The 27,500-nt window shown below is 49.9% G+C and overlaps 1 protein-coding gene across 1 annotated transcript in view; it reads right to left on the reverse strand.

Moving 5' to 3' along the window:
- The window catches only part of topbp1 (DNA topoisomerase II binding protein 1), a 79,137-nt gene that overhangs the window by 11,126 nt on the left and 40,511 nt on the right, over positions 1 to 27,500 (reverse strand). Inside the window, exons 14-23 of the mRNA XM_055653606.1 lie at positions 24,364 to 24,540; positions 22,428 to 22,534; positions 22,199 to 22,322; positions 17,962 to 18,105; positions 14,836 to 14,926; positions 13,403 to 13,586; positions 10,238 to 10,446; positions 6,699 to 6,832; positions 1,013 to 1,121; positions 130 to 293 (exon numbers count right to left, since the gene is read on the reverse strand). Of these exons, the coding sequence (XP_055509581.1) occupies positions 130 to 293; positions 1,013 to 1,121; positions 6,699 to 6,832; positions 10,238 to 10,446; positions 13,403 to 13,586; positions 14,836 to 14,926; positions 17,962 to 18,105; positions 22,199 to 22,322; positions 22,428 to 22,534; positions 24,364 to 24,540 (1,443 nt within the window). The remainder of the gene's footprint in view (positions 1 to 129; positions 294 to 1,012; positions 1,122 to 6,698; positions 6,833 to 10,237; positions 10,447 to 13,402; positions 13,587 to 14,835; positions 14,927 to 17,961; positions 18,106 to 22,198; positions 22,323 to 22,427; positions 22,535 to 24,363; positions 24,541 to 27,500) is intronic.

Below are 27,500 nucleotides of genomic sequence, written 5' to 3' on the forward strand. Positions count from 1 at the left end.
ATACACACACACGCACTCACACTCACACGTGCACACACACATACACACACACGCACACACATACACGCGCACACACCACCAGAGGTGAGGATCTTTGTGTTGTCCGGTACTTTATTAGGAATACGTTACCTGTATAAACCTGGACTCGGCTCTGCACGCCTCCAAGTAGGATCGATGCAGGACCCACTTGCCAGCCGCCATAGAAGCCAAATACTTCTCGTTCCGCAGTGGCTGCCCAACGATGATGTGTGTACATGAAGCATCAAAGCATTGTCTATCCAGCACCACACCACCTGAAACAAGCACACAATGCTCTTTAGTCTCTACAGATACAGCGTGCAAACAGGCCAGTCGGCCCAGCGAGTCTACGCCAGCCAGCCAGCCATCACCACGTACACTAACACTATCCTTCACACTCGGGATAAATTTAGAGAAGCCAATTAACCTTAAAACCTGCGCGTCTGTGGAGTGTGGAAGGAAACCGGAGCGCCCGGAGAAAACCCACGGGTTCAACACCCAAGTTCAAACGCAGGATTGAACCCAGGCGTCGTAAGGCAGTAACTCTCCCGCTGTGCCACCCCTTCTAGTATTTGATCACCTACCCTGGCCAAAAGACTGTGCATTCACATTATCTATTCCCCTCATGAATTTGTACACTGTAGCGTGAGAATAAGCCTGAAATGAAGGCGATGAGCAGGTGTTTCGAGAGGTATTTTATTCGCTGTCGTTCTCTTGACCAGACGAGTCTGCAAGAGAGCAATCGCACCTCAACCCCCGGACTAGTTCATTCCCGTGACGAGGGGTTCGATAGAGGAATAGACCGACCCTTGGGAGCACCCACAGCACCTCTATTAGAACACCCCAATCATCCTCCTGCGCTCCAAGGAATAGAGTCGCAGCCTGCTCAACCGCTCCCTGTAGCTCAGGCCCCTCGAGTATGGGCAACATCGTGGTAAATCTTCTCTGCACCTTTTCCATGTTACACAAGTTGTAGGATAGACAGCGTGCGTACCTAGCTGCTCGATGAGATGGCAGTAGTCAATCCGCTCCTGGGGGTTGAGTGATGACAGCTGGAATCTCCTCGGGATCGCCTCTGGCTCCTTGTTCTTCTCAACAGCATCCTGGAGGTTTCATCAAAGACACTGTCAATTCCACGGCATACACAAGGAACTGCAGATGCTGGTTAACACAGAAAGTGTTGGAGCACACGAGGTCCTGACCTCCATCCTCCCTCAAACTACCTTCAATCGGACTTTATCTTGCACTATTCCATTTATCCTGTATCTGAACACTCGATTGTAATCATGTATTGTCTTTCCACTGACAGGATAGCACGCAACATAAAAGCTTTTCACTGTGTCACGGTATAAGTGACGATAAACTAAATTAAACTAACTCTGCGGATCAGGCAGCATCTGTGGAGAACATGGATAGGTGACGTTTCACAGAGTGCTGGAGTAACTCAGCCGGTCAGGCAGCATCTCTGGAGTTCATGGATAGGTGACGTTTCACAGAGTGCTGGAGTAACTCAGCGGGTCAGGCAGCATCTGTGGAGAACATGGATAGGTGACGTTTCACAGAGTGCTGGAGTAACTCAGCGGGTCAGGCAGATGTCTGTGGAGAACATGGATAGGTGACGTTTCACAGAGTGCTGGAGTAACTCAGCGGGTCAGGCAGCATCTGTGGAGAACATGGATAGGTGACGTTTCACAGAGTGCTGGAGTAACTCAGCGGGTCAGGCAGCATCTCTGGTGAAAAGAGGTAATCTTTTAGGGAGAAAAGGTGTAATAGAGAAACAGGGACAGCACTTGACAGGAAGGTTTTCACTGTACCTTCGGTACACGTGACAATAAACTAAACTAAACTCAGTGTGATGGTCTTGTTGGTTAAGATTTTAGAATATCAGGAATCTATCTCAGATCTATCCTCTTCTGCTCAGGCGATTTGTATGAACATCATGGTTCATTTTTCTGTGTTTAGACAATAGACAATAGACGCAGGAGTAGGCCATTGGGCCCTTCGAGCCAGCACCGCCATTCAATGTGATCATGGCTGATCATCCCCAATCAGTACCCCTTTCCTGCCTTCTCCCCATATCACCTGACTCCGCTATTTTTAAGAGCCCTATCTAGCTCTCTCTTGAAAGTACTTTTAGAGATGGTGCGGAAAAAGTCACCAAACCCGTGCCGACCAGCGATCACTCCTCTATGTCCACTCCAGTGACATTCTCCTACACACACACACTAGGGACGATTTACAATTTTACCAAATCTAATTACTCTACAAATCTGCATGTCTTTTATGCACACGTATTCCGATAAGGCTGTACAGGTGCACAACCTTTTATCCGGTGTTCCAGAAACCGAAAAGCTCCGAAAACCGGCCATTTTTTCCAGATGTCGTCTGCGCACCAAAGCTCGCGTTTGGCGCCAAACCTGACCCAAAACGACCCACGGTCAACCCAGGTCTGTACTACTGTAGCGGCTGCCTCCTCCCTGGAGACCGGGAGACGCTTAAACATCTGTAAATCATTGCTTAAATGTTAGTCAGTTAGTTCGGAGGGCTTTTATGTGAAGGGGGGTGAAGGGGTAAACTTTAATTCTTAGTCCCCTACCTGGTCGGAGAGGCGGGGAGCGGTCAATGCCTTACCGGGTCGCCGTGCAGTAAGCTCCGCAGCGCTGTGGCCGTTGGGGCCGCGGGCGGCCCCAGTTGTAGCTCCGACCCCGGCAACTCTACCCCTGGCTGCGAGGCGCTCCAAATCCAGTGCGGCCCGCGGCCCGCGGCCGGACGCCCTAGCTCCGCACCAGCGGGGTGCGGGCAATGCCTTACCGGGTCGCCGTGCGGCAAGCTCCGGAGCGCTGTGGCCGCCGACACACATCGCGGAGCGTCGCTGGATTTGGAGCCGCGCAGCCAGGGGTAGAGTTGCCGGGGTCGGAGCTCCAACCGGCGCCGCCCGCGGCCGGACGGAGCCCCCAGCTCCGCGGCTCCAAATCCAGCGACGCTCCGCGATGTTGGAAGAAGGCGGCCACAGCGCTCCGGAGCTTGCCGCACGGCGACCCGGTAAGGCATTGCCCGCTCCCCGCTGGTGCGGAGCTGGGGCGTCCGGCCGCGGGCCGCGCTGGATTTGGAGCGCCTCGCAGCCAGGGGTAGAGTTGCCGGGGTCGGAGCTACAACCGGCGCCGCCCGCGGCCGGACGGAGCCCCCAGCTCCGCGAGGTTGGGAGTCGCCGACCAGGTAGGTAGGGGACTAAGAATTAAAGTTTCCCCCTTCACCCCTACACCACCACCACCACATAAAATCCCTCCAAACTAACTGACTAACATTTATGCAATGATTCTCCCGGTCTCCGGGGAGGAGGCAGCTGCTCCAGACTTTTCAAGCCGCCCGCGCTACCTACCTAATCTACGCTAAAAATCTTCCATTCTGAAATCCGAAAATGTCCGAAATCCGACAAGTGTCTAGTCCCAAGGCTTTCGGATAAAAGGTTGTGCACCTGTATTTCATTTAACATCTATTTAGCTTAAGTTTGGAGGTACAGCGCGGAAACAAGCCCTTCGGCCCATCGAGTCTGCGCCGACCCGCGATCACCCAGTACACTATCACTATCCTACACACACTAGGGACAATTTACTATTTTTTACCAAAGCCAATTGACCTACAGACCTGCACGTCTTTGGAGTGTGGGAGGAAACCGAAGCATCCGGTGAAAACGCACATGGGGACAGGGAGAATAATAATAATAATAATAATACATTTTATTTCTATAGCGCTTTTCAAGGACTCAAAGTCGCTTTACATGGTGAGTCAAGAACAAAACAAAATAGAGCAGTAAGACAGAGATGCAAAGGGGAGGGGGACATGGGACTAAGGGTATGCAGAGGTGAAGAGATGGGTCTTGAGGCGGGACTGGAAGATGGTGAGGGACTCAGAAGTTCGGATCAATTGTGGGAGGGAGTTCCAGAGCCTGGGAGCCGCCCTGGAGAAGGCTCTGCCTCCAAAAGTGCAGAGGTTGGATTTCAGAATGGAGAGGAGACCGGCTGAAATGGATCTGAGGGACCGTGAGGGTTGGTAGGGGGAGAGAAGGTCAGTGAGATAAGGGGGGGGGGACCAAGTGGTTGAGGGCTTTGTAGGTGAGGACCAGGATTTTGTAGGTGATCCGGTGGGAAATGGGAAGCCAGTGAAGTTCTTTGAGGACTGGGGTGATGTGGTGCCAGGATTTGGTGTGGGTGATGAGTCGGGCGGCTGCATTCTGGACCAGTTGGAGTCAGTTGATGTTGCTGGAATTAATGCCAAAGAGAAGAGAGTTACAGTAGTTCAGTCGGGAGGAGATGAAGGCATGGATGAGTCTTGCAGCAGCGGGGGGTGTGAGAGAGGGTCTGATTTTGGCGATGTTGCGGAGGTGAAAAAATGATGTTTTGACAACATGGCGGATGTGAGGCTCAAGGGAGAGGGTTGAGTCAAAGATCACGCCAAGGTTGCGGGCCTGAGGAGATGGGGAGACAGTGGTGCCGTCAATAGTGAGAGTGGGGTTGTTAATTTTGGTAAGTGTTGAATTGGAGCCAATGAGGAAAAATTCTGTTTTGTTACTGTTTAATTTAAGGAAGTTGACTTGCATCCAAGATTTGATGGCTGACAGGCAGGAGTTGATATGGGAGAGAGGGGGGTGGTGGGGGGACTTGGCGCTGAGATAGATTTGGGTGTCATCAGCACAGCAATGGAAGTCCAGTTTGAAGTGGCAGAGTATATGGCCAAGGGGGAGGATGTAGATGATGAAGAGGAGGGGGCCGAGTACGGAGCCTTGGGGAACGCCTTGAGTGACTGTGGCTGTAGCAGAGGTGTGGTTGTGGAGAGAGATGAAGTGGGATCTGTTGGAAAGGTAGGAACGGAGCCAGCTGAGTGCAGAGCCTTCAATGCCGAGGTCTTTGAGTCTGGTGAGCAGGATGTTATGGTTCACTGTATCGAAGGCTGCGCTCAGGTCGAGGAGGATGAGGATGTTGAGGGAACCAGTGTCGGCAGAGGTGAGGAGGTCGTTGAGGACTTTGAGGAGAGCAGTTTCTGTGCTATGGAGGGGGCGAAAGCCAGATTGGAGGGGTTCAAGTAGGTTATACGCAAGGAGGTGGGAATGAAGTTGCGACGCAACGATACACTCCAGGGTTTTTGAAAGAAAGGGGAGGTTTGAGATTGGGCGGTAGTTAATGAGAGAGGAGGGATCAAGACCAGGTTTCTTTAAGATTGGTGTGACAGCAGCAGTTTTGAAAGCAGAGGGGACAATTCCTTGGGACAATGAGGAGTGGAAGAGATTAGTGAGGTAGGGGCACAGAACGGGGAGGCAGGACTTCAGCAGGGGAGTGGGGAGAGGGTCGAGGGAGCAGGTAGTGGGTTTGGAAGAGCTGATGAGTTTGGAGATTTCAGTAGGGGTGACCAGGTCAAACTGGGAGAGGAAGCAGTGTGGAGGAGGGGTAAGGAGGTCAGTGGAGATGTTGAAAGGAGGGGCCTTGGTAGGTGGTGGAGTAGATGCTGGGGAGTCGGGTACAGGGGGATAAAGATTGATAGATGGTGCTGATATTGTCAGCGAAAAAGTGGAGGAATGAGTTGCAGAGATCCGGAGTAGAGGTAGGGAGAGTGTTGGCTCGAGGCTTGAGGAGGTTGCCCACTGTGGAGAAGAGGGTTCTGTGGTTAAGGCAGGGGCCGGTGAATATGGACAGCACCCGTAGTCAGGATGGAACCCGGTTCTCTGGCGCTGTGAGGCAGCAACTCTACCGTTATAAACTAAACTGAACTCTATTGCTATTTTTGTCAAGTGTTTCTGGGAGCAGAATTTGGGCATTCGGCCCATCAAGTCTCCGCCATTCAATCCTGGCTGATCTTTATTTCTTTATTTCTTGACCCTATTGTCCTGCCTTCTCCACCACAACCCCTCCTCTCCCCATTTAAAGGCCAAGGTGGAAGAGCCGTGTGGTGGTGAGTGTTGGCTTTCATAGCAAAAGGATTTGAGTATAGGAGCAGGGAGGTTCTACTGCAGTTGTACAGGGTCTTGGTGAGACCACACCTGGAGTATTGCGTGCAGTTTTGGTCTCCAAATCTGAGGAAGGACATTATTGCCATAGAGGGAGTGCAGAGAAGGTTCACCAGACTGATTCCTGGGATGTCAGGACTGTCTTATGAAGAAAGACTGGATAGACTTGGTTTATACTCTCTAGAATTTAGGAGATTGAGAGGGGATCTTATAGAAACTTACAAAATTCTTAAGGGGTTGGACAGGCTAGATGCAGGAAGATTGTTCCCGATGTTGGGGAAGTCCAGGACAAGGGGCCACAGCTTAAGGATAAGGGGGAAATCCTTTAAAAGCGAGATGAGGAGAACTTTTTTCACACAGAGAGTGGTGAATCTCTGGAACTCTGTGCCAGAGAGGGTAGTTGAGGCCAGTTCATTGGCTATATTTAAGAGGGAGTTAGATGTGGCCCTTGTGGCCAAGGGGATCAGAGGGTATGGAGAAAAGGCAGGTACGGGATACTGAGTTGGATGATCAGCCATGATCATATTGAATGGCGGTGCAGGCTCGAAGGGCTGAATGGCCTACTCCTGCACCTAATTTCTATGTTTCTATAATCTTTGTGCGGGAATAGTTACGCTGGGGTGAAGCGGTGAACGTTGGGAACTGGGCGGCGGATGAGCCAGGGTTTTGAACGGCTGCTCACCTGTTCCTTGGGCTGTGGTGCCACTGGCGGCCTGGCCAGGGGGAAGGCGATGCTGGGTGCTTGCGGCGTGGGGCTGAGATGGTCGTCCTTCGCCGCAACGTCGCCGTTCCCTGCCGCGACCTGCTGTGGGATTTCTGCAACGCAAGCACGGGCACGATTAGACTTTGTTGACGCAGCAACTAAATATCACACGAGGAACTGCAGGTGCTGGTACAGTCAGCAAAAAACAGATGCATCACAGCATGGCTTGGGGACAGCTCCATCCAATTAGGAGCAGGATTAGTTCTTCTGCAGTTGTATAGGGCTCTGGTGAGACCACATCTGGAGTATTGTGTACAGTTTTGGTCTCCTAATTTGAGGAAGGACAACCTTGTGATTGAGGCAGTGCAGCGTCGGTTCACGAGATTGATCCCTGGGATGGCGGGGCTGTCATATGAGGAAAGATTGAAAAGACTAGGCTTGTATTCACTGGAGTTTAGAAGGATGAGGGGAGGGGGGATCTTATAGAAACATTTAAAATTATAAAAGGACTGGACAAGCTAGATGAGGGAAAAATATTCCCAATGTGGGTCGAGTCCAGAACCAGAACCCACAGTGATAGAATAAAGGGGAGGTCATTTAAGACTGAGGTGAGAAAAAACATTTTCACTCTGAGAGTTGTGAATTTGTGGAATTCCCTGCCACAGAGGGCAGTGGAGGCCAAGTCACGGGATGGATTTAAGAGAGAGTTCTAGGGGCTAGTGGAGTCAAGGGATATGGGGAGAAGGCAGGCACGGGTTATTGATTGGGGACGATCAGATATGATCACAATGAATGGCAGTGCTGGCTCGAAGGGCCGAATGGCCTCCTCCTGCACCTATTTTCTATGTATCTAGGAGGAGCAGAATTAGAACCCTCGGTTCCAGAGCCTTTCTGGATTATCTGTGTTAGAAACATAGAAATTAGGTGCAGGAGTAGGCCATTCGGCCCTTCAAGCCAGCACCGCCATTCAATATGATCATGGCTGATCATCCAACTCAGTATCCTGTACCTGCCTTCTCTCCATACCCCCTGATCCCTTTAGCCACAAGGGCCACATCTAACTCCCTCTTAAATATAGCCAATGAACTGGCCTCAACTACCTTCTGTGGCAGAGAGTTCCAGAGACTCACCACTCTCTGTGTGAAAAAAGTTCTTCTCATCTCGGTTTTACTGTGTTGCTGGACCAACAGAGGTCACGGCCTCCGAGCAGAGTCCAACGGAACCGGAACATTCTGCCTGGGCAGCCGAGATGTCGGCTGAGGGAACGGATCTGCCGGCTCCGGCCTGGCCGGAATATCAGAACCCCGTCGGCAGGGGGCAAATTCGATCGGCCGCGGAAGTCCCGATGGGGTCGAGTTTGACCGGCCGCCTCACCCGGCCTAGGGTGGACGTCCGGAGGGAATTTCAAGTGCGCTCTGGTCATTTTGTCCGGATTAAAGGACACCAGTTGCTGTAAGATCGATGGTGGACGTGCATGTGCTTACGCTACTTGCATGGACAGCTTCTCACGCTCATTTTCACCAAGGTCCCGATGCACACCATCCTTTACTAGGTTCATGCTCCATAGATGCTGCTGCACCCGCTGAGTTTCTCCGGCAATTTTGTGTACCTTCGATCTTCCAGCATCTGCAGTTCCTTCATGAATCCTTTACTAGGTTCTCAGCCGCTATTTGAACTATTCGGAATTACGAGGTTTTTTCAACCGAAAAAGCAAATTGTTGCAGAAACGAACATTGTACAGCTGTTGTACAGCGTGAAAAAAGGCCCTTTGGCCCAGTTTGTCCATGCTGCCCAAATCGGTATACTGGGCTGGTCTCAGATGCCTGCATTTGACCCATATCCTTCTGATCTATACATCTGTCTCAAGTAAGAAGTGGCCGATTCGGAAACTCCCAGCCGCTGAGAATGCTCTTCTGTTCCGACATCGGAGTTTCGATCATCACGGCGAGAGGGCGTGTAGATCGGGCCGCCGTAGCGGCGACTGCGGAAGGCTCAAGGCCCCGACCACGGCGAACAAAGAGGAAGGTGAGATGACTGAACTTTATTGCCTTCCCTCACAGTGGGAAACATTGATTCCGCTGTGTGGGGATGTTCATGTTAAATCCTATCGTGTGTTGTGTTCTTTTTATTCCTATTGCTGTACGGCAACCCAAATCTCACTGTACCAATTGGTGCAGTGGCAATAAACGTAAACTTGAACTTGAACTTGAAATTACTTTTGAAAGTCATCGGGGAAGAAGGTACAGGAGCCTGAAAACGGCACCATCCAGGTTCAGGAGCAGCTTCTTCCCCACAATCACCAGGCTGTTAATTACTACAACCTCCAAATAGCCTCTGAACTATAAAGACTTTGGGATGTTATGTTTCACTTTTGTCTGTTTGAAGTACTAATTGCATTCATTTCTGCCGCTGTTTAAGGGTGGCGCAGCGGTAGAGTTGCTGCCTCACAGCACCAGAGACCCGGGTTCGATCCTGGTGCTGTCTGTTTGGAGTTTGTACGTTCTCCCCGTAACCTGCGTGGGTTTTCTCCGGATGCTCCGGTTTCCTCCCACACTCTAAAGACGTACAGGATTGTAATTTGTCCCGAGTGTGTAGGATAGTGCCAGCATATGGAGTAATCGATCGCTGGTCAGCGTGGATTCAAGGGCCTGTTCTTTAGGCCGTATCTTGAAAGTCTAAAAACACCACACTGATATGAAATCGCTACGATGGGGAAACACAAATCCAAGTCCACCTCCAATTTTCCGGCACCTTTGGTTCCAGAGCCTTTCAGGAATATCCATTTTGCCGGACCAACAGAGGTCACGGCCTCCGAGAGGAGTCCAACGGGTACCGGAACATTCCGCCTAGGCCTCTGGGATGGGGGGGGGGGATACTTATTATTTTATATATATATATATATATATTTTAGGCTACTATGCAATTTCTTAATGTATCTTTGTAATTCTTTGTACTGTTTGATGTGTATATGGACCTGTGTCTGAAATAACGCTTTAATAATAATAATAATAATCAGGTCAATGAGGAAACGGTTCTGCCAGCTCCGGCTGGGTCAGAGTTCCAGAGCCCCGGCCACAGGGGGCTGATTCCACCCGCCGATCGGCTGCAGAAGTCCTGATGAGGTCGGGATCGGCCGCTCGCCTCACCCGGCAGAGGCGGCACATTTTTGGGATGATGGGAGGATGGGGTAGGACTTTCGGGGAATTGGAAGTCAGCTATAACCATCAGTGTATTAAGGACTACAACCTCACAAATAGGCTCCGAACTATATAGACTTGGGGGGCATTATTTAAAATTTATACTTTTATACTACTATCGTCTATTTATTTGCCTGTTTGAAGGAACAATTCTATTTGAAGTGCCACAATCCGCCTAGGCCTCTGGGGGGGGGGGGGGGGGGGGGGGGGGGGGATTCCAAGAGCGCTCTCGTATTTCTGTCCGGGTTAAAGGAGGTGCCAGACCTCCAGTTGCCGGAGAGTCGTGAGGGCGTGTAAGAAGGAAAAAAGTGCTTGAAGTACCTATTGTGGCCATTTCTGAATCGGTGAAGGACTCTGGGTGCTTGGTGTTGTGCCCCTCCAGCTGCTCCGAGTACTGGGACGGGCTGCCGGGCCACTGCAGGTTGTTGGCCAACTTGGCCCGCTCTTCCCGGGCCGTCGGGTCATCCCAGATGATCTGCTCGCTTTGTGACGGCTCCGTGTTGATGTCCATGACAGGTGGGCGTGAACACCTAAAGATCAGAACATTGGAAATGAGGAACAAAGATCCTATAGCGGAGCAAGATAGACCACTGCTGCTAAATGCAATGGGCTGACGTGTAGTACACAATGGAACGGGGGCCTTTTTTTCACCCATTTCAGTAACCCGACCCAACTCGCAGTGTAATCAACGTTGCGGGAGAACAGTTAGTGTTAATAAATTAAAATTCTGAAAATGAGGAGAAGATTTTTACCAAATAACTTTTTACGAGGATGGTTTCCGTAACCGGCTTCCGTCTCTGCACTTGTTATCTTTGCTCCGCTGTGGGATCTTTGGTGTGGAGACGGAAGCCGGTTACGGAAATGGGGCCGAAAATTACCCATGAATCTGCCCATGACCGTACTATGTCTTTTTCGTCGAGTGGACTATCTTGCTATCTATGGGATCTTTGGTAGCAAATAGGTGCAGGGGTACTCAGAGCCTGTTGGGTCTGTTTACACACTGTATTAATCTAGGACTATGAGTAAAATACAGTTTTATTCTATGATACAAATAAAGTTGACTTGACTTGACTCGAGTAGTGTGGGCCAAGTCTTGGCCGGTGTGGGCAGGTTGGGCCGAAGAGCCTGTTTCCACACTGTATCACTCTAGGAGTAGGCCATTCGGCCCTTCAAGCCAGCACCATCATTCAATATGATCATGGCTGATCATCCAGAATCAGTACCCCGTTCCTGCTTTCTCCCCATATCCCTTTTGCCCTAAGAGCTCTATCTAACTCCCTTGAAAACATCCAGTAAATCGGCCTCCACTGCCTTCTGTGGCAGAGAATTCCACATTCACAACTCTCTGGGTGAAAACCGTTTTTCCTCATCTCGGTCGTCATTCTGTTAGCCCCAAGAGCTAAATCTAACTCTCTCTTGAATAACTGGGGTGACTCTGTATACTGTCTCAGTGTGTGACTTGTACTGTATCTGAGATGCTTACGTACAGTGATACGCACTGAACTGTCTCCAAAAATGAATTTCAGCGAACCTCAGTACATGCGACAAATAATATACTGTAATAAAGTACCATATATGCAAACACAAATAGGAATTTGGTTCGGACGCGCTTGGAGTTTTGATTTCCTTCCGCACACGTTCTGTACAGCTTTTGAGGTTAATTGGCTTCGGTAAAAATGGTAAATTGTCCCGAGTGACAATAGACAATAGGTGTAGGAGTGCGCCATTCGGCCCTTCGAGCCAGCACCACCATTCAATGTGATCATGGCTGATCATCCCCAATCAGTGCCCCGTTCCTGCCTTCTCCCCATATCCCCTGACTCCGCTATATTTAAGAGCCCTATCTAGCTCTCTGATGAAAGCATCCAGAGAACCGGCCTCCACCGCCCTCCGAGGCAGAGAATTCCACAGACTCGCCACTCTCTGTGAGAAAAAGTGTATCCTCGTCTCCGTTCTAAATGGCTTACTCCTTATTCTAAACTGTGGCCCCTGGTTCAATGAGATTCCCTCTCATCCTTCTAAACTCCAGAGTTTTCAAGCCCAGCTGCTCCATTCTCAAACTGTGGCCCCTGATTCTGGACTCCCCCAACATCGGGAACATGTTTCCTGCCTCTAGCGTGTCCAAACCCTTAACAATCTTATATGTTTCAATGAGATGCCCTCTCATCCTTCTAAACTCCAGAGTTTTCAAGCCCAGCTGCTCCATTCTCTCAGCATATGACAGTCCCGCCATCCCGATAATTAACCTTGTAAACCTACGATGCACTCCCTCAATAACAAGAATGTCTTTCCTCACATTAGGGGACCAAAACTGCACACAGTACTCCAGGTGTGGTCTCACTAGGGTCCTGCTCAACTTCAGAAGGACCTCTTTGCTCCTGTATCCGATTCCTCGTGTTATAAAGGCCAACATGCCATTAGCTTTCTTCACTGCCTGCTGTACCTGCATGCTTACTTTCATAGACTGATGTACAAGGACCCTCAGATCCCGTTGTACATCCCCTTTTTCCAATTTGTCGCCATTTAGATAGAGTGTGTAGGATAGTGCTGGTGTACTGGTCACAGGTCGTACTGGGGGTCTCACGGAACTCGCAATTGGAGGGAGGAGGTCTCACGGGCAACTTTGATTTATCCATCAAAATAGAGGAGACAGAGGAGGAGAATGTTGCCTGGTCAGAGAAAGGTTGAACAGGGGCTTTACTTTGATTAGTAAAATGATGAGAGGGATAGACAGAGTTGAGCAAAAGCTTTTTCCACAGAGTCCAAGATTCAAACAAGGGGATAAGCTACATGGTATTTCCCATGAAGTTTATAACTCTGCCCAGAGAGTGGTACTGTTGGAATGAGCTCCAAAGTGATGGTGCAGTGTGTTTTTAAACAGGCCCTTCAGCCCAACTTGCCCACACCAGCCAACATGCCCCATCTACACCAGCTCCACCTGTCATGGATAGGACAGGTTAGGATGGTCCACACGCCTCCAAACCTGTCCTATCCATGTACCCTGCCTATTTCTCAAACGTTTGGACAGTCCCTGCCTCAACTACGTCCTCTGGCTGCTTGTTCCATTCACCCACCACCCTGTGTGTGACTAAGGTTTTATCCCTTGGACAAATACGAACGTAAAGCCTTCTCTAACTTGTTGGAAGGCCATAAGGAATAGGAGTAGAATTAGGCCATTCAGCCCATCAAGTCTACTCCGCCATTCAATCACGGCTGATCCATCTCTCCCTCCTAACCCCGTTCTCCTCCCCATAACCTCTGACACGCGCACTAATCAAGAATCTATCTATCTCTGCCTCAAAAATATCCATTGACTTGGCCTCCACAGCCTTCTTCTGTGGATAGGAATTCCACAGATTCACCACCCTCTGGCTAAAGAAATTCCCCATCTGCTTCCTAAAGGAAGGTCCTTTGATTCTAAGGCTAAGACCTCTAGTCCTTGCAGCAAAGAGCGGTGAATAGAATGGCAGGATAGATAGGAGAGACCTGAGGGATTCCAGTGCCCTGCTGCGGCCTGTGCGTGGGGCGCAGTCTGTGGACATGGAGTGGTCCAGTATTCCCCTCGATACCGCTCCGCGGTGCCCGCCCGACTTCTCCACTCGCGTGGCCGACATTATTTCCTGCAGCTGGCGCTGAAAATTCTCCCTCATTTCGGAGGTTTCTGTCAAGTCTGTTAAAAAGGAGGGAAAAGGTGGTTAATGGCCTGACGGGTCATCGCGATAAGTTAGCACTAGAGATTAAACTATCACGGCTCGGCGTGGCGGTAGCACTCTGCATCTTTTTTCCACAGATGATATCAAACAATAAAAGTGAAGTTACACAAAAAAGCTGGAGAAACTCAGCGGGTGCAGCAGCATCTACGGAGCGAAGGAAATAGGCAACGTTTCGGGCCGAAACCCTTCTTCAGACTGATCGGGGGCGGGGGCGGGGACAAGAAAGGAAAATGGAGGAGGAGCCCGAAGGCTGGGGGATGGGAGGAGACAGCAGGGGGACTGAGGAAGGGGAGGAGACAGCAAGGACTAACAAAATTGGGAGAATTCAATGTTCATGCCCCCAGGATGCAGACTCCCCAAGCGGAATATGAGGTGCTGTTCCTCCAATTTCTGGTGCTGCTCGCTGTGGCCATGGAGGAGACCCAGGACAGAGAGGTCGGAGACGGAGTGGGAGGGGGAGTTGAAGTGCTGGGCCACCGGGAGGTCAGCTTGGTTATTGCGGACCGAGCGGAGTGGTTCGGCGAAACGATCGCCCAACCTCCGCTTGGTCTCACCGATGTAGATCTGCTGACATCTAGAGCAGCGGATGCAATAGATGAGGTTGGAGGAGATGCAGGTAAACCTCTGTCGCACCTGGAACGACTGCTTGGGTCCTTGAACGGAGTCGAGGGGGGAGGTAAAGGGACAAGTGTTGCGTGTCTTGCGGTTGCAAGGGAAAGTGCCCGGGGTGGGGGTGGTACGAGAGGAAAGGGAAGAATTGACAAGGGAGTTATGGAGAGAGCGGTCTTTGCGGAAGGTAGATATGGGGGGGAGATGGGAAGATGTGGCGAGTGGTGGGGTCACGTTGGAGGTGGCGAAACTGATGGAGGATTACCTTTTGTATGTGACGGCTGGTGGGGTGAAAGGTGAGGACTAGGGGGACTCTGCCCTTGTTACGAGTGGGGGGATGGGGAGAGAGAGCAGTGTTGCAGGGTATGGAAGAGACCCTGGTGAGAGCCTCATCTATGGTGGAGGATGGGAACCCCCGTTCCCTGAAGAATGAGGACATTTCAGATGTCCTGGTGTGGAACGCCTCATCCGTGGAGCAGATGCGGCGTAGACGGAGGAATTGGGAGTAGGGGATGGAGTCCTTACAGGAAGCAGGGTGGGAAGAAGTGTAAATGAAAGTGAAACAGTTTGCTGGGTGATAATTCAGTCTCATTTTACCTCCAAACTCTTGATTTTGACGATTCTTTTCCGCCTCAAGAATTTGTTCATCGTTTTCACTCTCAGCTTGCTCATCAGCAAGGTTCGTGGTCTGTCAGAAACCCCAGAAATAACCATTTGTTTAGTTTAGTTTGGAGATACAGTGTGGAAAGAGGCAGGCCCTTCAGCCCACCGGGTCCACACCGGCCAGCGATCACTCCGCACAAAAAACTATCCTACACACACAGTACAAACAACTTTACCAAGCCAATTAACCTACAAACACGTATGACTTCGGTATGGGGAGGAAATCGGAACACCCGGAGAAAACCCACAACGTCTCAGGGAGAATGTACAAACTCTGTACATACTGTAGTCAGGATCGATCATGGGTTTATGGCGCTGGAAGGCAACAGCTCTGCCGCCAAGTCACTGTGTCGCATGTATCAGCAAACAAGCCAAACTACACCAGTCCCACCTGCCGGCATTAGGCCCAGATCCATCTAACGCTATCCATGCACCTGTCTAAATGCTTCTTAAATATTGTGATAGAATCAGCCTCAACTACCTCTTCCAGCAGCTCGTTCCATACACCCACCACCCTTTGTGTAAAAAAGTTACCCCTCAGGTTCCTATTGAATTTTTCTCCCCTCACCTTAAATCCATGTCATCTGATTCTTGATTCCCCTACTCTGGGCAAAAGACTCTGGGCATTTCCCCGATCTTAGTTTAGGGGGAGTTTAGAGAGAGAGAGAGAGAGAGACATACAGCATGGAAACAGGCCCTTCGGCCCACCTGGTACACGCCGACCAGCGAACCCTGCACATTAACACTATCCTACACCCACTAGTGACAATTGTTTTTAACATTTACCAAGCCAAATAACCTACAAACCTGTACGTCTTTGGAATGTGGGAGGAAATTGAAGATCTCGGAGAAAACCAAAGCAGGTCACGGGCAGAACATAGAAATTAGGTGCAGGAGTAGGCCATTCGGCCCTTCGAGCCTGCACCGCCATTCAATATGATCATGGCTGATCATCCAACTCAGTATTCCGTACCTGCCTTCTCTCCAGACAGCCACCTCCCTAGTTGGGAACGAAACCCTCTGTGGCAGAGAGTTCTCACCACTCTCTGGTGAAAAAAGTTCTTCTCATCGTACAAGATCTATGTACAGACCACCCGTAGTCATCGATTTTCTGGTGAACGGAGATCTATACATGATTTTGAACGGCTCTCGATCCTTCTCCTGTGCTCTGAGGAATAAAGTCCTAGCCTGCTCAACCTCTCCCTAGAATTCAGGGCCTCGAGTCCTGGCAAAAGCGTCGTAAATCTTCTCAACACTCTTACCAGTTTGGTATCCAGAGAACCGGCCTCCACTGCTCTCCCTCAGAGGGCGGTGGAGGTCGGTTCTCTGGATGCTTTCAAGAGAGAGCTAGATAGGGCTCTTAAAAATAGTGGAGTCAGGGGATATGGGGAGAAGGCAGGAACGGGGTACTGATTGGGGATGATCAGCCATGATCACATTGAATGGCGGTGCTGGCTCGAAGGGCCGAATGGCCTCTACTCCTGCACCTATTATCTGTTGTCATCCTACTATCCACAGTATACAAGCCCAGCCACTCCATTCTCTCAGCACATGACAGTCCCGCCATCCCGCGAATTAACCTTGTAAACCTATGTTGCACTCCCTCAATAGCAAGAATGTCCTTCCTCAAATTTGGAGACCAAAACTGCACACAATTCCCTAGGTGTGGGCTCACTAGGGCCCTGTACAGCTGCAGAAGGACCTCTTTGCTCCTATACTCAACTCCTCTTGTTACGATGGCCAACATGCCATTGGCTTTCTTCACTGCCTGCTGTACCTGCATGCTTACTTTCATTGACCGATGAACAAGGACCCCCAGATCCCTGATCACCCTGATCACCCTATCTATCTGTGACACCACTTTTCTTCCTTTCCATGAAACTGGCAACACCTATCCACGTTCTCCAGGGATGCTGCCTGACCCGCTGAATTACTCCAGCACTCTGTGAAACGTCACCTATCCATGTTCTCCACAGATGCTGCCTGACCCGAGGAATTACTCCAGCACTGTAACTTTTTTTTGTTGCAAACCAGCATCTGCAGTTCCTTATTTCCAATCATTACTCATACTGGTGAAGGCCAATGTGCCCTTTCCACCTTTCAAGGAACTATGTACCTGTAATCATAGATCCATCTGCTCTACAACACTCCCCAGAGGCCGACCATTCACTGTGTAGATCCTGCCCACGTTCGACTTCCCAAAATTCGACAACTCGCATTTCTCTGTATTAAATTCCATCAACCATTCCTCAGCCGACCTGCCCGACCGACGGAGATCCTGCTGCAATTTTTGACAACCATCTTCAACGTCTACAATGCCACCCACCGCTAGTGTTCAGGGCCTTAAGGGCCTGTCCCACTTACGTGTCCTTGGCACGCAAATTACGCGACCTCGTGGACGCGTTGAGCCGTGACCGTCCCGCATGATTTCATGCGTACGCACAGCCGTCTGGACTCCGTGTTGTCATTTGAAGATGGAAACAAAATGCAGGACTAACTCAGCGGGACTGGCAGCATCTCTGGAGAGAAGGAATGGGTGACGTTTTGTGTCAAGACCCTTCTTCATTCTGAAACGAAGGGTCTTGACCCGAAACGTCATCCATTCCTTCTCTCCAGAGATGCTGCCGGTCCCGCTGAGTTACTCCAGCATTTTGTGTCCATCTTCAATTTTCTTGGCCCCGGTCTGGGAGTAGAAGTGGGGGCGGAGCCGGACCGCAACGGCCGTCAGCCCCAGGCCGAGCTCGGCGATCGCTTGCCTGCTTCTGCTGCGGTTGGAGGTGAGACGTTGCGTCGCGCACGGGTCTTGGGCCTGTCCCACTTTGGCCGTCAGTTACGCGACAGGCCGTTGGCGCGCAAAGATTCCGCTCGCTACAAAAATTTCGGAGCCTCGCGCGGCCATACGATGCCCTTGCGCCTCAAAGCGACCACAAGGTCGCGAAATTTGCGTGCAAAGGACACGCAAGTGGGACAGGGCCTTTACTGACATACGCAAATTGCCCGTGGAAATAAGAGCACAATAAAATATCACAAACTGATCTACAATATATATTCTTCCAATACCTGCTTATCCCCGCATCTTGCTTCAGAAGGGCACAAGCGCGTGGACACTTTAGTTTCATGAACGGCACTAATATCCAGGCTCATGTTAGGATTGTATGTGTGAGGGTAAAGATATTCAGGCACCTTCCTCTGCTCGTCAGCACACTGCATCAAAGAAATCCACACAGTGCAATAATTAACGACGTGTTGATAAAACACAAAAGGTGTAACTATGAAAACATATTCAATTCCAGTTATACTTCAATTAAAATAAATATCGGCACTAAGTAGGTTATGAGAACAAAGCCCTGTACACTGTCTATATAGATAAGACTTTAGCAAGGCAGCAGCTCCGGAGAGAAGGAATGGGCGACGTTTCAGTCTGAAGAAGGGTCTCGACCCGAAACGTGATCCATTCCTTCTCTCCAGAGATGCTGCCTCACCTGCTGAGTTACTCCAGAATCTTGTGTCTACCTTTGATTTAAACAAGCATCTGCAGTTCTTTCTTACACATCTTAGACTTAGGCAAGGCATTTGGTTTACTTATGTTTGGTTCACTGGAGTTTAGAAGGATGAGGGGGGTTGTTCTAGAAACATATAAAATTATAAAAAGGACTGGACAAGCTCGATGCAGGAAAAATGTTCCCAATGTTGGACGAGTCCAGAACCAGGGGCCACAGTCTTAGAATAAAGGGGAGGCCATTTAAGACTGAGGTGAGAAGAAACGTTTTCACCCAGAGAGTTGTGAATTTGTGGAATTCCCTGCCACAGAGGGCAGTGGAGGCCAAATCATTGGATGGATTTAAGAGTTAGATAGAGCTCTAGGGGCTAGTGGAATCAAGGGATATGGGGAGAAGGCAGGCACGGGTTATTGATTGGGGACGATCAGCCATGATCGCAATAAATGGCGGTGTTGGCTCGAAGGGCCGAATGGCCTCCTCCTGAACCCATTTTCTATGTTTCTATGTGTAAGAAAGAACTGCAGATGCTGGAGTAACTCAGCGAACATGCAGCATCTCTGGAGAGAAGTAATGGGCGACGATTCGGTTCTGAAGAAGGGTCTTGACACGAAATGCCACCCATTCCTTCTGTCCAGAGACGCTGCCTGTCCCACTGAGTTACTCCTGCATCTTGTGTCTATTTTGTTTAGTTTATTTGGATGAGAACATACATGACAAGATTAGCAAGTTTGCAGAAGATCCAAAAAGTGGGCGGGTTTGCAGATAGTGAAGATGGTTGTGAACGATTGCAGCAGGATCTGGATCAATTGGCCAGGTGGGCGGAGGAATGGTTGATGGAACTTAATACAGAGAAGTGTGAGGTGTTGCATTTTGGGACGTCGAACAAGGGCAGGGTCTACACAGTGAATGGTCGGCCTCTGAGTAGTGTTGTAGAGCAGAGGGATCTAGGAGTACAGGTACATGGTTCTTTGAAGGTGGAGTCGCAGGTAGATAAGGCGGTCAAAAAAGCATTTGGCACATTGGCCTTCATCAGTCAGAGTATTGAGTATAGAAGTTAGGGAGGTCATGTTGCAGTTGTATAAGACGTTGGTGAGGCCACATTGTGTTCAGTTCTGGGCACCATGTTTTTGGGGACAATGTTGTCAAGCTTGAAAGGGTTCAGAAAAGATTTACAAGGATGTTGCCAGAACTAGAGGGTGTGAGCTATAGGGAGAGTTTGAGTAGGCTGGGAATCTATTCCTTGGAGCCTAGGAGGATGAGGAGTGATCTTATTGAGGTGTAGAAGATCATGAGAGGAATAGATCCGGGAGATGCACAGAGTCTCTTGCCCAGAGTAGGTAAATCGAGGACCAGAGGACAAAGGTTTAAGGTGTAGGGGAAAATAAATTTAATAGGAATCTCCATATAGACAGCACCCGGATTGATGGCGGGTCTCTGGTGCTGTTAGGCAGCAATTGTACCGCTGTGCCACCGTGTCACCCTTTTGATAAGGATCTGCATGGAAGGCTGCTGTGGAAGGTTAGATCATATGGCATCCTGAGAGAGCTAGCCGACTGGATAGAGAATTGGTTTGATGGAAGGAAGCAGATGATGGTGGAAGATTGTTTTACAAACTGGAGGCCCGTGACTCGTGGTGTGCCGCAGGGTTCGGTGCTGGGCCCTTTGTTGTGGTTTATATCAACGGTTTGGATGGGAATGTGTAAGTAAGGCATAATTAGCAGAGCTGCCAAGTTTTGTCAGTGCATTTCAGTATTCTAGTACCTGAAAACCAGTATTTTGCTGAGGAAATCAGTATTTTTACGTGGTGCCATTTTGCTGAAAATGTGCGGTCATACCCATGTACAGGGTAAGTGTACAAGAATGCATAACTTTGCTACCAATTGAAATGTCTTCTATGCACCTTACTTGACAGTGCATTCATTGCCATCTCTTTGTATACGGCTGTTTGAACGGCTGCTTCCTGCTTTTGATGATGTAGAAGCCATTTTGGAAGCCTCCCTCTCCCTCCTTCGCTCCCTCTCTCTCCCCCTCCCTTTCTCCCGCTTTGTCTCCCACCCACCCTCCCTCTCTCCTTTTCTATCTTATTCCCGTCCTCCCTCTCCTTCCCTCCTTCTTCCTCTCTCCCTCTCCTCTCCATCCTCTCCCTCTCTCCACCTCTCCCTCTCGCCCCCTTGTGAGCCCACCCACCGTTCTGTAAAATCATGGCCAATCCCAATGTAACTGCAATCCCACTGGTAACCTTTCACCACTAGGCTTATCCAGAATTCTACCACTGCCTGTAAAATAATCAAAGGCTCAACTTCCAGTGAGAAAGAGAATTCCAAAGACTCATTGTTATACGAGAATTTTCCCGAACAGCCTGGCCCATAGCGCGGTGGCCATAGCGCTCCAGCCGGTAGAGCTATTTTTAGAACCCATAGCGCTGTAGCCGACAGCTCTTTGTTTAAATTCCCACGGGTTAAACTGACAGTGCTCTGTTTAAACCTGGAGCGGGACAGGCAGTGACTCTGGAGAGAAGGAATGGGTGACGTTTCTGGTCGGGTGACGTTTCTGGTTGAGACCCTTCTTCAGACTGAACTGAACTCCGTATTTAAAATCCGTATTTAACAACACAAAGCCGTACATCCGTATTCTAATCGCATTTCCGTACAAAGTACTACTTGGCAGCTCTGGATTAGTACGTTTGCAGATGACACTAAAGTGGGTGGGATTGTAGATAGCAAAGATGGTGATCAAAACTTGACCGCAGCATCTTGATCAGTTCGGCAAGTGGGCTGAGGAACGGTTTACGGACTTGAATGCAGATGAGCGCGTGGTGTGGTATTCTGGGAAGTGAAACCAGGGCAGAACGTAGACGGCGGTGTCAGAGGTTATGGGGAAAAGGCAGGATAATGGGGCGGGGAGGAAGAGATAGATCAGCCAGGATTGAATGGCAAAGTGGACACGATGGGCCGAACGGCCTAATTCTGCTCCGATCATTTATGACCTTATGGCAATGGATTGCAGGGCTCTGGGGAGTGTTGTGGAACAGAGAGAGGAATCTAAGAATGGAGTAGCTTGTGCAGTTTTGATCACCCTACCACAGAGAGAATGTTGGTAAGCTGGAAAGGGCGCGGAGAAGATTTACGAGGACGTTGCCGGAAGTTGAAGGCCTGAGCTACATAGAGGGAGAGGTTGGGCAGGATAATATTTTATTCAATGGCGCGCAGAAGGGTTAGGGGTGATCTTATGATGATCACAAGGGGAATCGATGGGGTAAATGCACAGAGTAGATGGAGTCTTTTCCACAGAGTAGCGGAATCAGGAACTAAATGACATTGGTTTACAGTGAGAGATTTAATAGGAATCAGAGGGGCAATTTTTTTAAATATACCAAAGGTGGTGGGTATATGGCACGAGCTGCCAGAGGAGGATGTTAAGGCAGGCACTTTCACAACGTTTAAAAAATGTTTGGACAGGTACGTGACAGGTATAAGACAGGTTTAGAGGGCCAATCGCAGGCAGGTGGGACTAGTGTAAATGTTGGTCGGCATGGTCAGGTTGGGCCACAGGGCCTGTTTCCACGTTGTATGTAGGAACAAAAGGATCTGCAGATGCTGAATTACAAAAGAAGACAGAGAGTGCTGGAGTAACTCAGTGGCTCAGGCAGCATCTGTGGAGAACATGGATAGGTGACGTTTCACAGAGTGCTGGAGTAACTCAGCGGGTCAGGCAGCATCTGTGGAGAACATGGAGAGGTGGCGTTCGGGTTTGGACCCTTATTGAGTTTGTCTTCAACAGGGAAATACTTCTCGTACAGCAAAGAGCCAGTGTTCGGAGACAACGTGAACGCCCTTTTCTTTGACGGACTTGTATTCCCGACTGGTGTCATTCTGCTTGCCCTGGTAGATGTAATGAGTCACCATCTCTTCATAACTCCACCTGCAAGCAGAAACAATATGTTAAGCAGAAAGCGGGTTTCCACCGGCCCAGAGCCGGAAAGGAGCTTTCTAAAAAGTGGGGAGCGTTGGAGCAATAAACCAATACCTGTAATCTGCTCCCAGAGAGGCTGCTATTGCGTTCAAGTCGCCCTGTCGCTTGCCAAGCTTCTTACTCACACAAATCACAACATCCGCTAGGATCTCCGGCTCGTCCTGGCAAAGAAAGCAATCCATTGAATCCAAAGCAAAGAAAGCAAAAGTGAATGCTTTCACAGCTCCGCCCGTGACACTCCTGAAGGCGTTCATTAGACCAGGGGTCGGCAACCTTGTTCTGCAAAGGAGCCAGGACCCACGTCTGTGAGCGGATGGCGGGCCACGTCTATCGCCATAGTTAGTAAATAATTAATGGCAGTTAAAGACAATTACCCCAGCGACAAACTACAACTAAAGTGCAACACAGTGGCCGGAGTGGAATTCCTCACACACCCCGCTGATGCTTGGCTATCCTCCAGCCCGCCCGCCCACCGCTCTCAGCCCGTTTCAGTTGCACACACATGCCGCGGCACCGGGGTAGGGGGCGCTTTCACTCCGGGTGGTCGGGGGATGGAGGAGGGGTGGGAGGGACAGAGAGAGACAGAGACAGAGACAGAGACAGAGACAGAGACAGAGACAGAGACAGAGGGAGAGGGAGAGAGAGAGAGAGTGTGCGTGTGCGTGTATGTGTGCGTGTGTGTGTGTTATGGGCCTGTCCCACTTGCCGATTTTTTCAGAGACTGCCGGCACAATTGACTGACGTATCAGGTCACCGAAAAATTCGCGGCGTGACGACGTATTGATGCGCGGTATTTTTTCAAGTGTGGCGACATTTTTTTTTGTCGCCGCTGGATTTTGAAATTTTCAAAATCGTTTTGCGACTGATATGACGCCGGCAGTCGCTGAAAAAAATCGGCAAGTGGTGTGTGTGTGTGTGTGTGTGCGCGCCACTCTCGGGTAAGTGTTGTGCGTGTTTTGTGTTACGCTTGCGGGCCGAATGATTCCGGGTTACGGGCCGGATGCGGCCCGTGGGCCGTAGGTTGCCGACCCCTGAATGAGACTATCCAATTTGCCGAGAAAAAAAAAAATCTCCAGAGAGTCGAAGATATAGATGTACAGAATAGATCGAGCAGATGCACACAGTCCCTTTCCCAGAGTAGGGGTGTCGAGAACCAGAGGGCACAGGTTTAACGTGAGCAGGGATAGATTTAATAGGAATCTTGAGGGGGTAACTTTTTGACACAGAGAGTGGTGGGTGCATGGAGCAAGCTGCCTGGTGAGGTCGTTTTGGCAGGACTATCGCAATGTGTAAGAAGCAATTAAACGGGTAGGACAGGTTTTGAGGGATATGGGCCAAAAGCAGGCAAGTAGGACTAGTGTAAATAGGACATGTTGGTCAGTGTGGGAAGGGAACGATAAACAACAGACAATAGGTGCAGGAGGAGGCCATTCGGCCCTTCGAGCCTGCACTGCCATTCAATGTGATCATGGCTGATCATCCCCAAACAGTACCCCGTTCCTGCCTTCTCCCCATATCCCCTGACTCTGCTATTTTTAAGAGCCCTATCCAGCTCTCTCTTGAAAGCCTCCAGAGAACCCGCCTCCACCATCCTCTGAGGCAGAGAATTCCACACTCACCACTCTCTGTGAGAAAAAGGATTTCCTCGTCTCTGTTCTAAATGGCTTACTCCTTATTCTTAAACTGTGGCCCCTGGTTCTGGACTCCCCCAACATCGGGAACATGTTTCCTGCCTCAAGTTGTCCAAACCCTTAACAACCTCATATGTTTCAAAAGATAGATCGGATCATGATTGAATGGATTTGATGGAGTGGACTAGATGGGCCGACTGGGCCACAGATCGCAGAGCTAAGTCCTTGAATCTGTGGCAGAAGCTCCAACGGTGCCACTCCTGATGGCTTGAATTTACACTAATCAATTTGCTGAGAAATAAAATGTCGACAAAGAAACATTTAGCCCCAGGTACTGAGAAATAGCACTGTGGTTTAACCTTGGCTGGTTCAGGCGCATGAAACTGCGGGCTTGTTGCAGATGGTGCCAGCGCATTGCGTCTGCTGTTAGCCAAAGCCACCTTCAGATTCCTCCCAATCACTTCGGATAAGGGGGTACTCATCTTCCTGTGACGTTGGTTTGGGTTGGTTGGAGTCTCCAGAGCTGCCAATGCATCCTGCAATGAAGAAGACATTGATATCATTGATATTGATATGTCACTGTATGTCATGTTGTCACTTGCGGGTGGAGCACCAAGGCAAATTCCTTGAATACTTGGCCAATAAACTTATTCATTCATTGATAAACAGCCGGAGGCAGATAATTAGGACGGAGTAAAAGGCATCAGATGTACAGATCAACAGCAGAATGCCCGCCGAGTCCACACCAGCCATCCATCCATCTCCCGTTCACACTAGCTCCGTTATTCCATTCTCACATCCAGTCCCCACACATTAGGAGGCAATTTTATAGAGGTCAATTCACCTACAAACCCCCACGCCTTTGCAATTGCAATCATGTATGCGATTGTCATCATGTACGGTCCTACTGCTGAATGGATTAGCACGCAACAAAAGCTTTTCACTGTACCTCGCTACACCTGACTATAAACTAAACTGAACTGAAACTGGAGCGCCTGGAGAACGGTCACAGGGAGAACGTCCACAAAGACAGCACCCGTGGTCACGATCGAACATAGAAACATAGAAAATAGGTGCAGGAGTAGGCCATTCGGCCCTTCGAGCCTGCACCGCCATTCAATGTGATCATGGCTGATTATCCAACTCAGTATCCCGTACCTGCTTTCTCTCCATACCCCCTGATCCCTTTAGCCACAAGGGCCACATCTAACTCCCTCTTAAATATAGCCAATGAACTGGCCTCAACTACCCTCTGTGGCAGAGAATTCCAGAGATTCACCACTCTCTGTGTGAAAAATGTTTTTCTCATCTCAGTCCTAAAAGATTTCCCCTTTATCCTTAAACTGTGGCCCCTTGTCCTGGACTTCCCCAACATTGGGAACAATCTTCCTGCATCTAGCCTGTCCAACCCCTTAAGTATTTTGTAAGTTTCTATAAGATCCCCCCTCTATAGGTGTCTATCAGCCACTGTCCGATTCCCTGTTGTGGACATTGGACTTTGTCTCTGGAACTGATGCGCTACAATGCTGGGAACTATATTCAGCACCCAGTATCTTCCCCTTTGCTCCACCTTGATTGTATTTATGAATGGCATTATCTGATCTGATTAGATTAGAAACGACGCTTTTCGCTGTACCTCGATACACGCGACACTAATAAACCTAAACCTGCCTAAACCCGAAGGCGGCACGGTGGCGCAGCGGTAGAGTTGCTGCCTTACAACTCTTCGGTTCCCTCCCACACTCCAAAGATGTACAGATCTGTAGGTTAATGGGCTTGGCAGAAGTGTAAATTGTCCCTAGTGCGTGTAGGATAGGGTGAGTGTGCAGGTATTGCTGGTCGGTGCGGGCTCCGTGGACCGAAGGGCCTGTTTCCGCACTGTATCTTTAAACAAAGAGTCCCCCCTGTCCTCAACTTCCACCCTACCAGCGTCGCATACAACATATAATCCTCCGTCATTTTCACCACCTCCAACGGGATCCCACCATTCGCCACATCTTCCCATCTCCAGCCCTTACTGCTTTCCGCAGAGACCGCTCCCTCCGTAACTCCCTCGTCAATTCGTCCCTTCCCACCCGTACCACCCCCTCCCCTGCAACTTTCCCATGTAACCGCAGGCAATGCTACACTTGTCGCTTTACCTCCGCCTTCGACTCCATTCAAGGACCCAAGCAGTCTGTCCAGGTGAGGCAGAGGTTCACCTGCACCTCCTCCAACCTCATCTACTGTATCCGCTGATCCAGGTGTCAGCTGCTCTACATCGGTGAGACCAAGCGCAGGCTTGGCGATCGCTTCACCCAACACCTCCGCTCGGTTCGCAATAACCAACCTGATCTCCCGGTGGCTCAGCACTTCAACTCCCCCTCCCATTCCCAATCCGACCTTTCTGTCCCGGGCCTCCTCCATGGTCAGAGTGAGTCCCACCGCAAATTGGAGGAGCAGCACCTCATATTTCACTTGGGTAGTTTACAACCCAGCGGTATGAACATTGACTTCTCCAATTTTAGGTGGTCCCTGCTTTCTCCCTCTTTCCCCTCCCCTTCCCAGCTCTCCCACAGCCCACTGGCTCTGCCTCTTCCTTTCCTTTTTCCCACAACTCTCCCCCATCCCCCCCACCCCGACATCAGTCAGAAGAAGGGTCTCGACCTGAAACGCCGACTATTCCTTTGCTCCACAGATGCTGCCTCACCCGCTGAGTTTCTCCAGCATTTTTGTCTACCTTCGATTTTTCCAGCATCTGCAGTTCTTTCTTAAACTAAACTATCAGTGGTTTTCAACCTTAAGTGGCTTGAACACCCTTGGATGGTGTTACTGTTCAGCCTCAAGGGCAATACTTTGTTGGGCATCTCTGTCACTGGTGTTACGATGTGGAGAACTGTACACTGCACTCTGTATCTACCACTTTGTTCTATCTATTGCACTTGGGTTGGGTTTCATAAGTTCTTAAGTTATAGGATCAGAATTAGGCCATTCGGCCCATCGTCCTCCGCCATTCAATCATGGCTGATCTATCTCTCTCCCACTTAACTATATTCTCCCGCCTTCTCCCCTTATCCCAAAATCCGTACTAGTCACCACTAGATACAGTGTGGGGAACAGTCACGTACTAGATACATTGTGGGGAACACGTCCTTCAGCCCAACTTGCCCACACCAGCCAACACATGTCCCAGCTACAGTAGGTAGACACAAAATGCTGGAGTAACTCAGCGGGACAGGCAGAGAAGGAATGGGCGACGTTTCGGGACGAGACCCTTCTTCAGACGGATGTCAGGGGAATGGACAGAACAGAGATAGAATGTAGTCGGAGACAGTAAGACTGGGAATGCGAGAACTGGGAAGGAGGAGGGGATGGAGAGAGAGGGAAAGCAAGGGCCATTTGAGAAGTCAACGTTCATACTGCTGGGGTTATAAACTACCCAATCAAAATATGAGATGCTGCTGCTCCAATTTGCGCTGGGCTTCACTCTGACAATGGAGGAAGCCCAGGACAGAAA

The sequence above is a fragment of the Leucoraja erinacea genome, chromosome 2 (assembly GCF_028641065.1).
Source record: "Leucoraja erinacea ecotype New England chromosome 2, Leri_hhj_1, whole genome shotgun sequence".
Lineage (NCBI taxonomy): Eukaryota > Metazoa > Chordata > Chondrichthyes > Rajiformes > Rajidae > Leucoraja > Leucoraja erinaceus.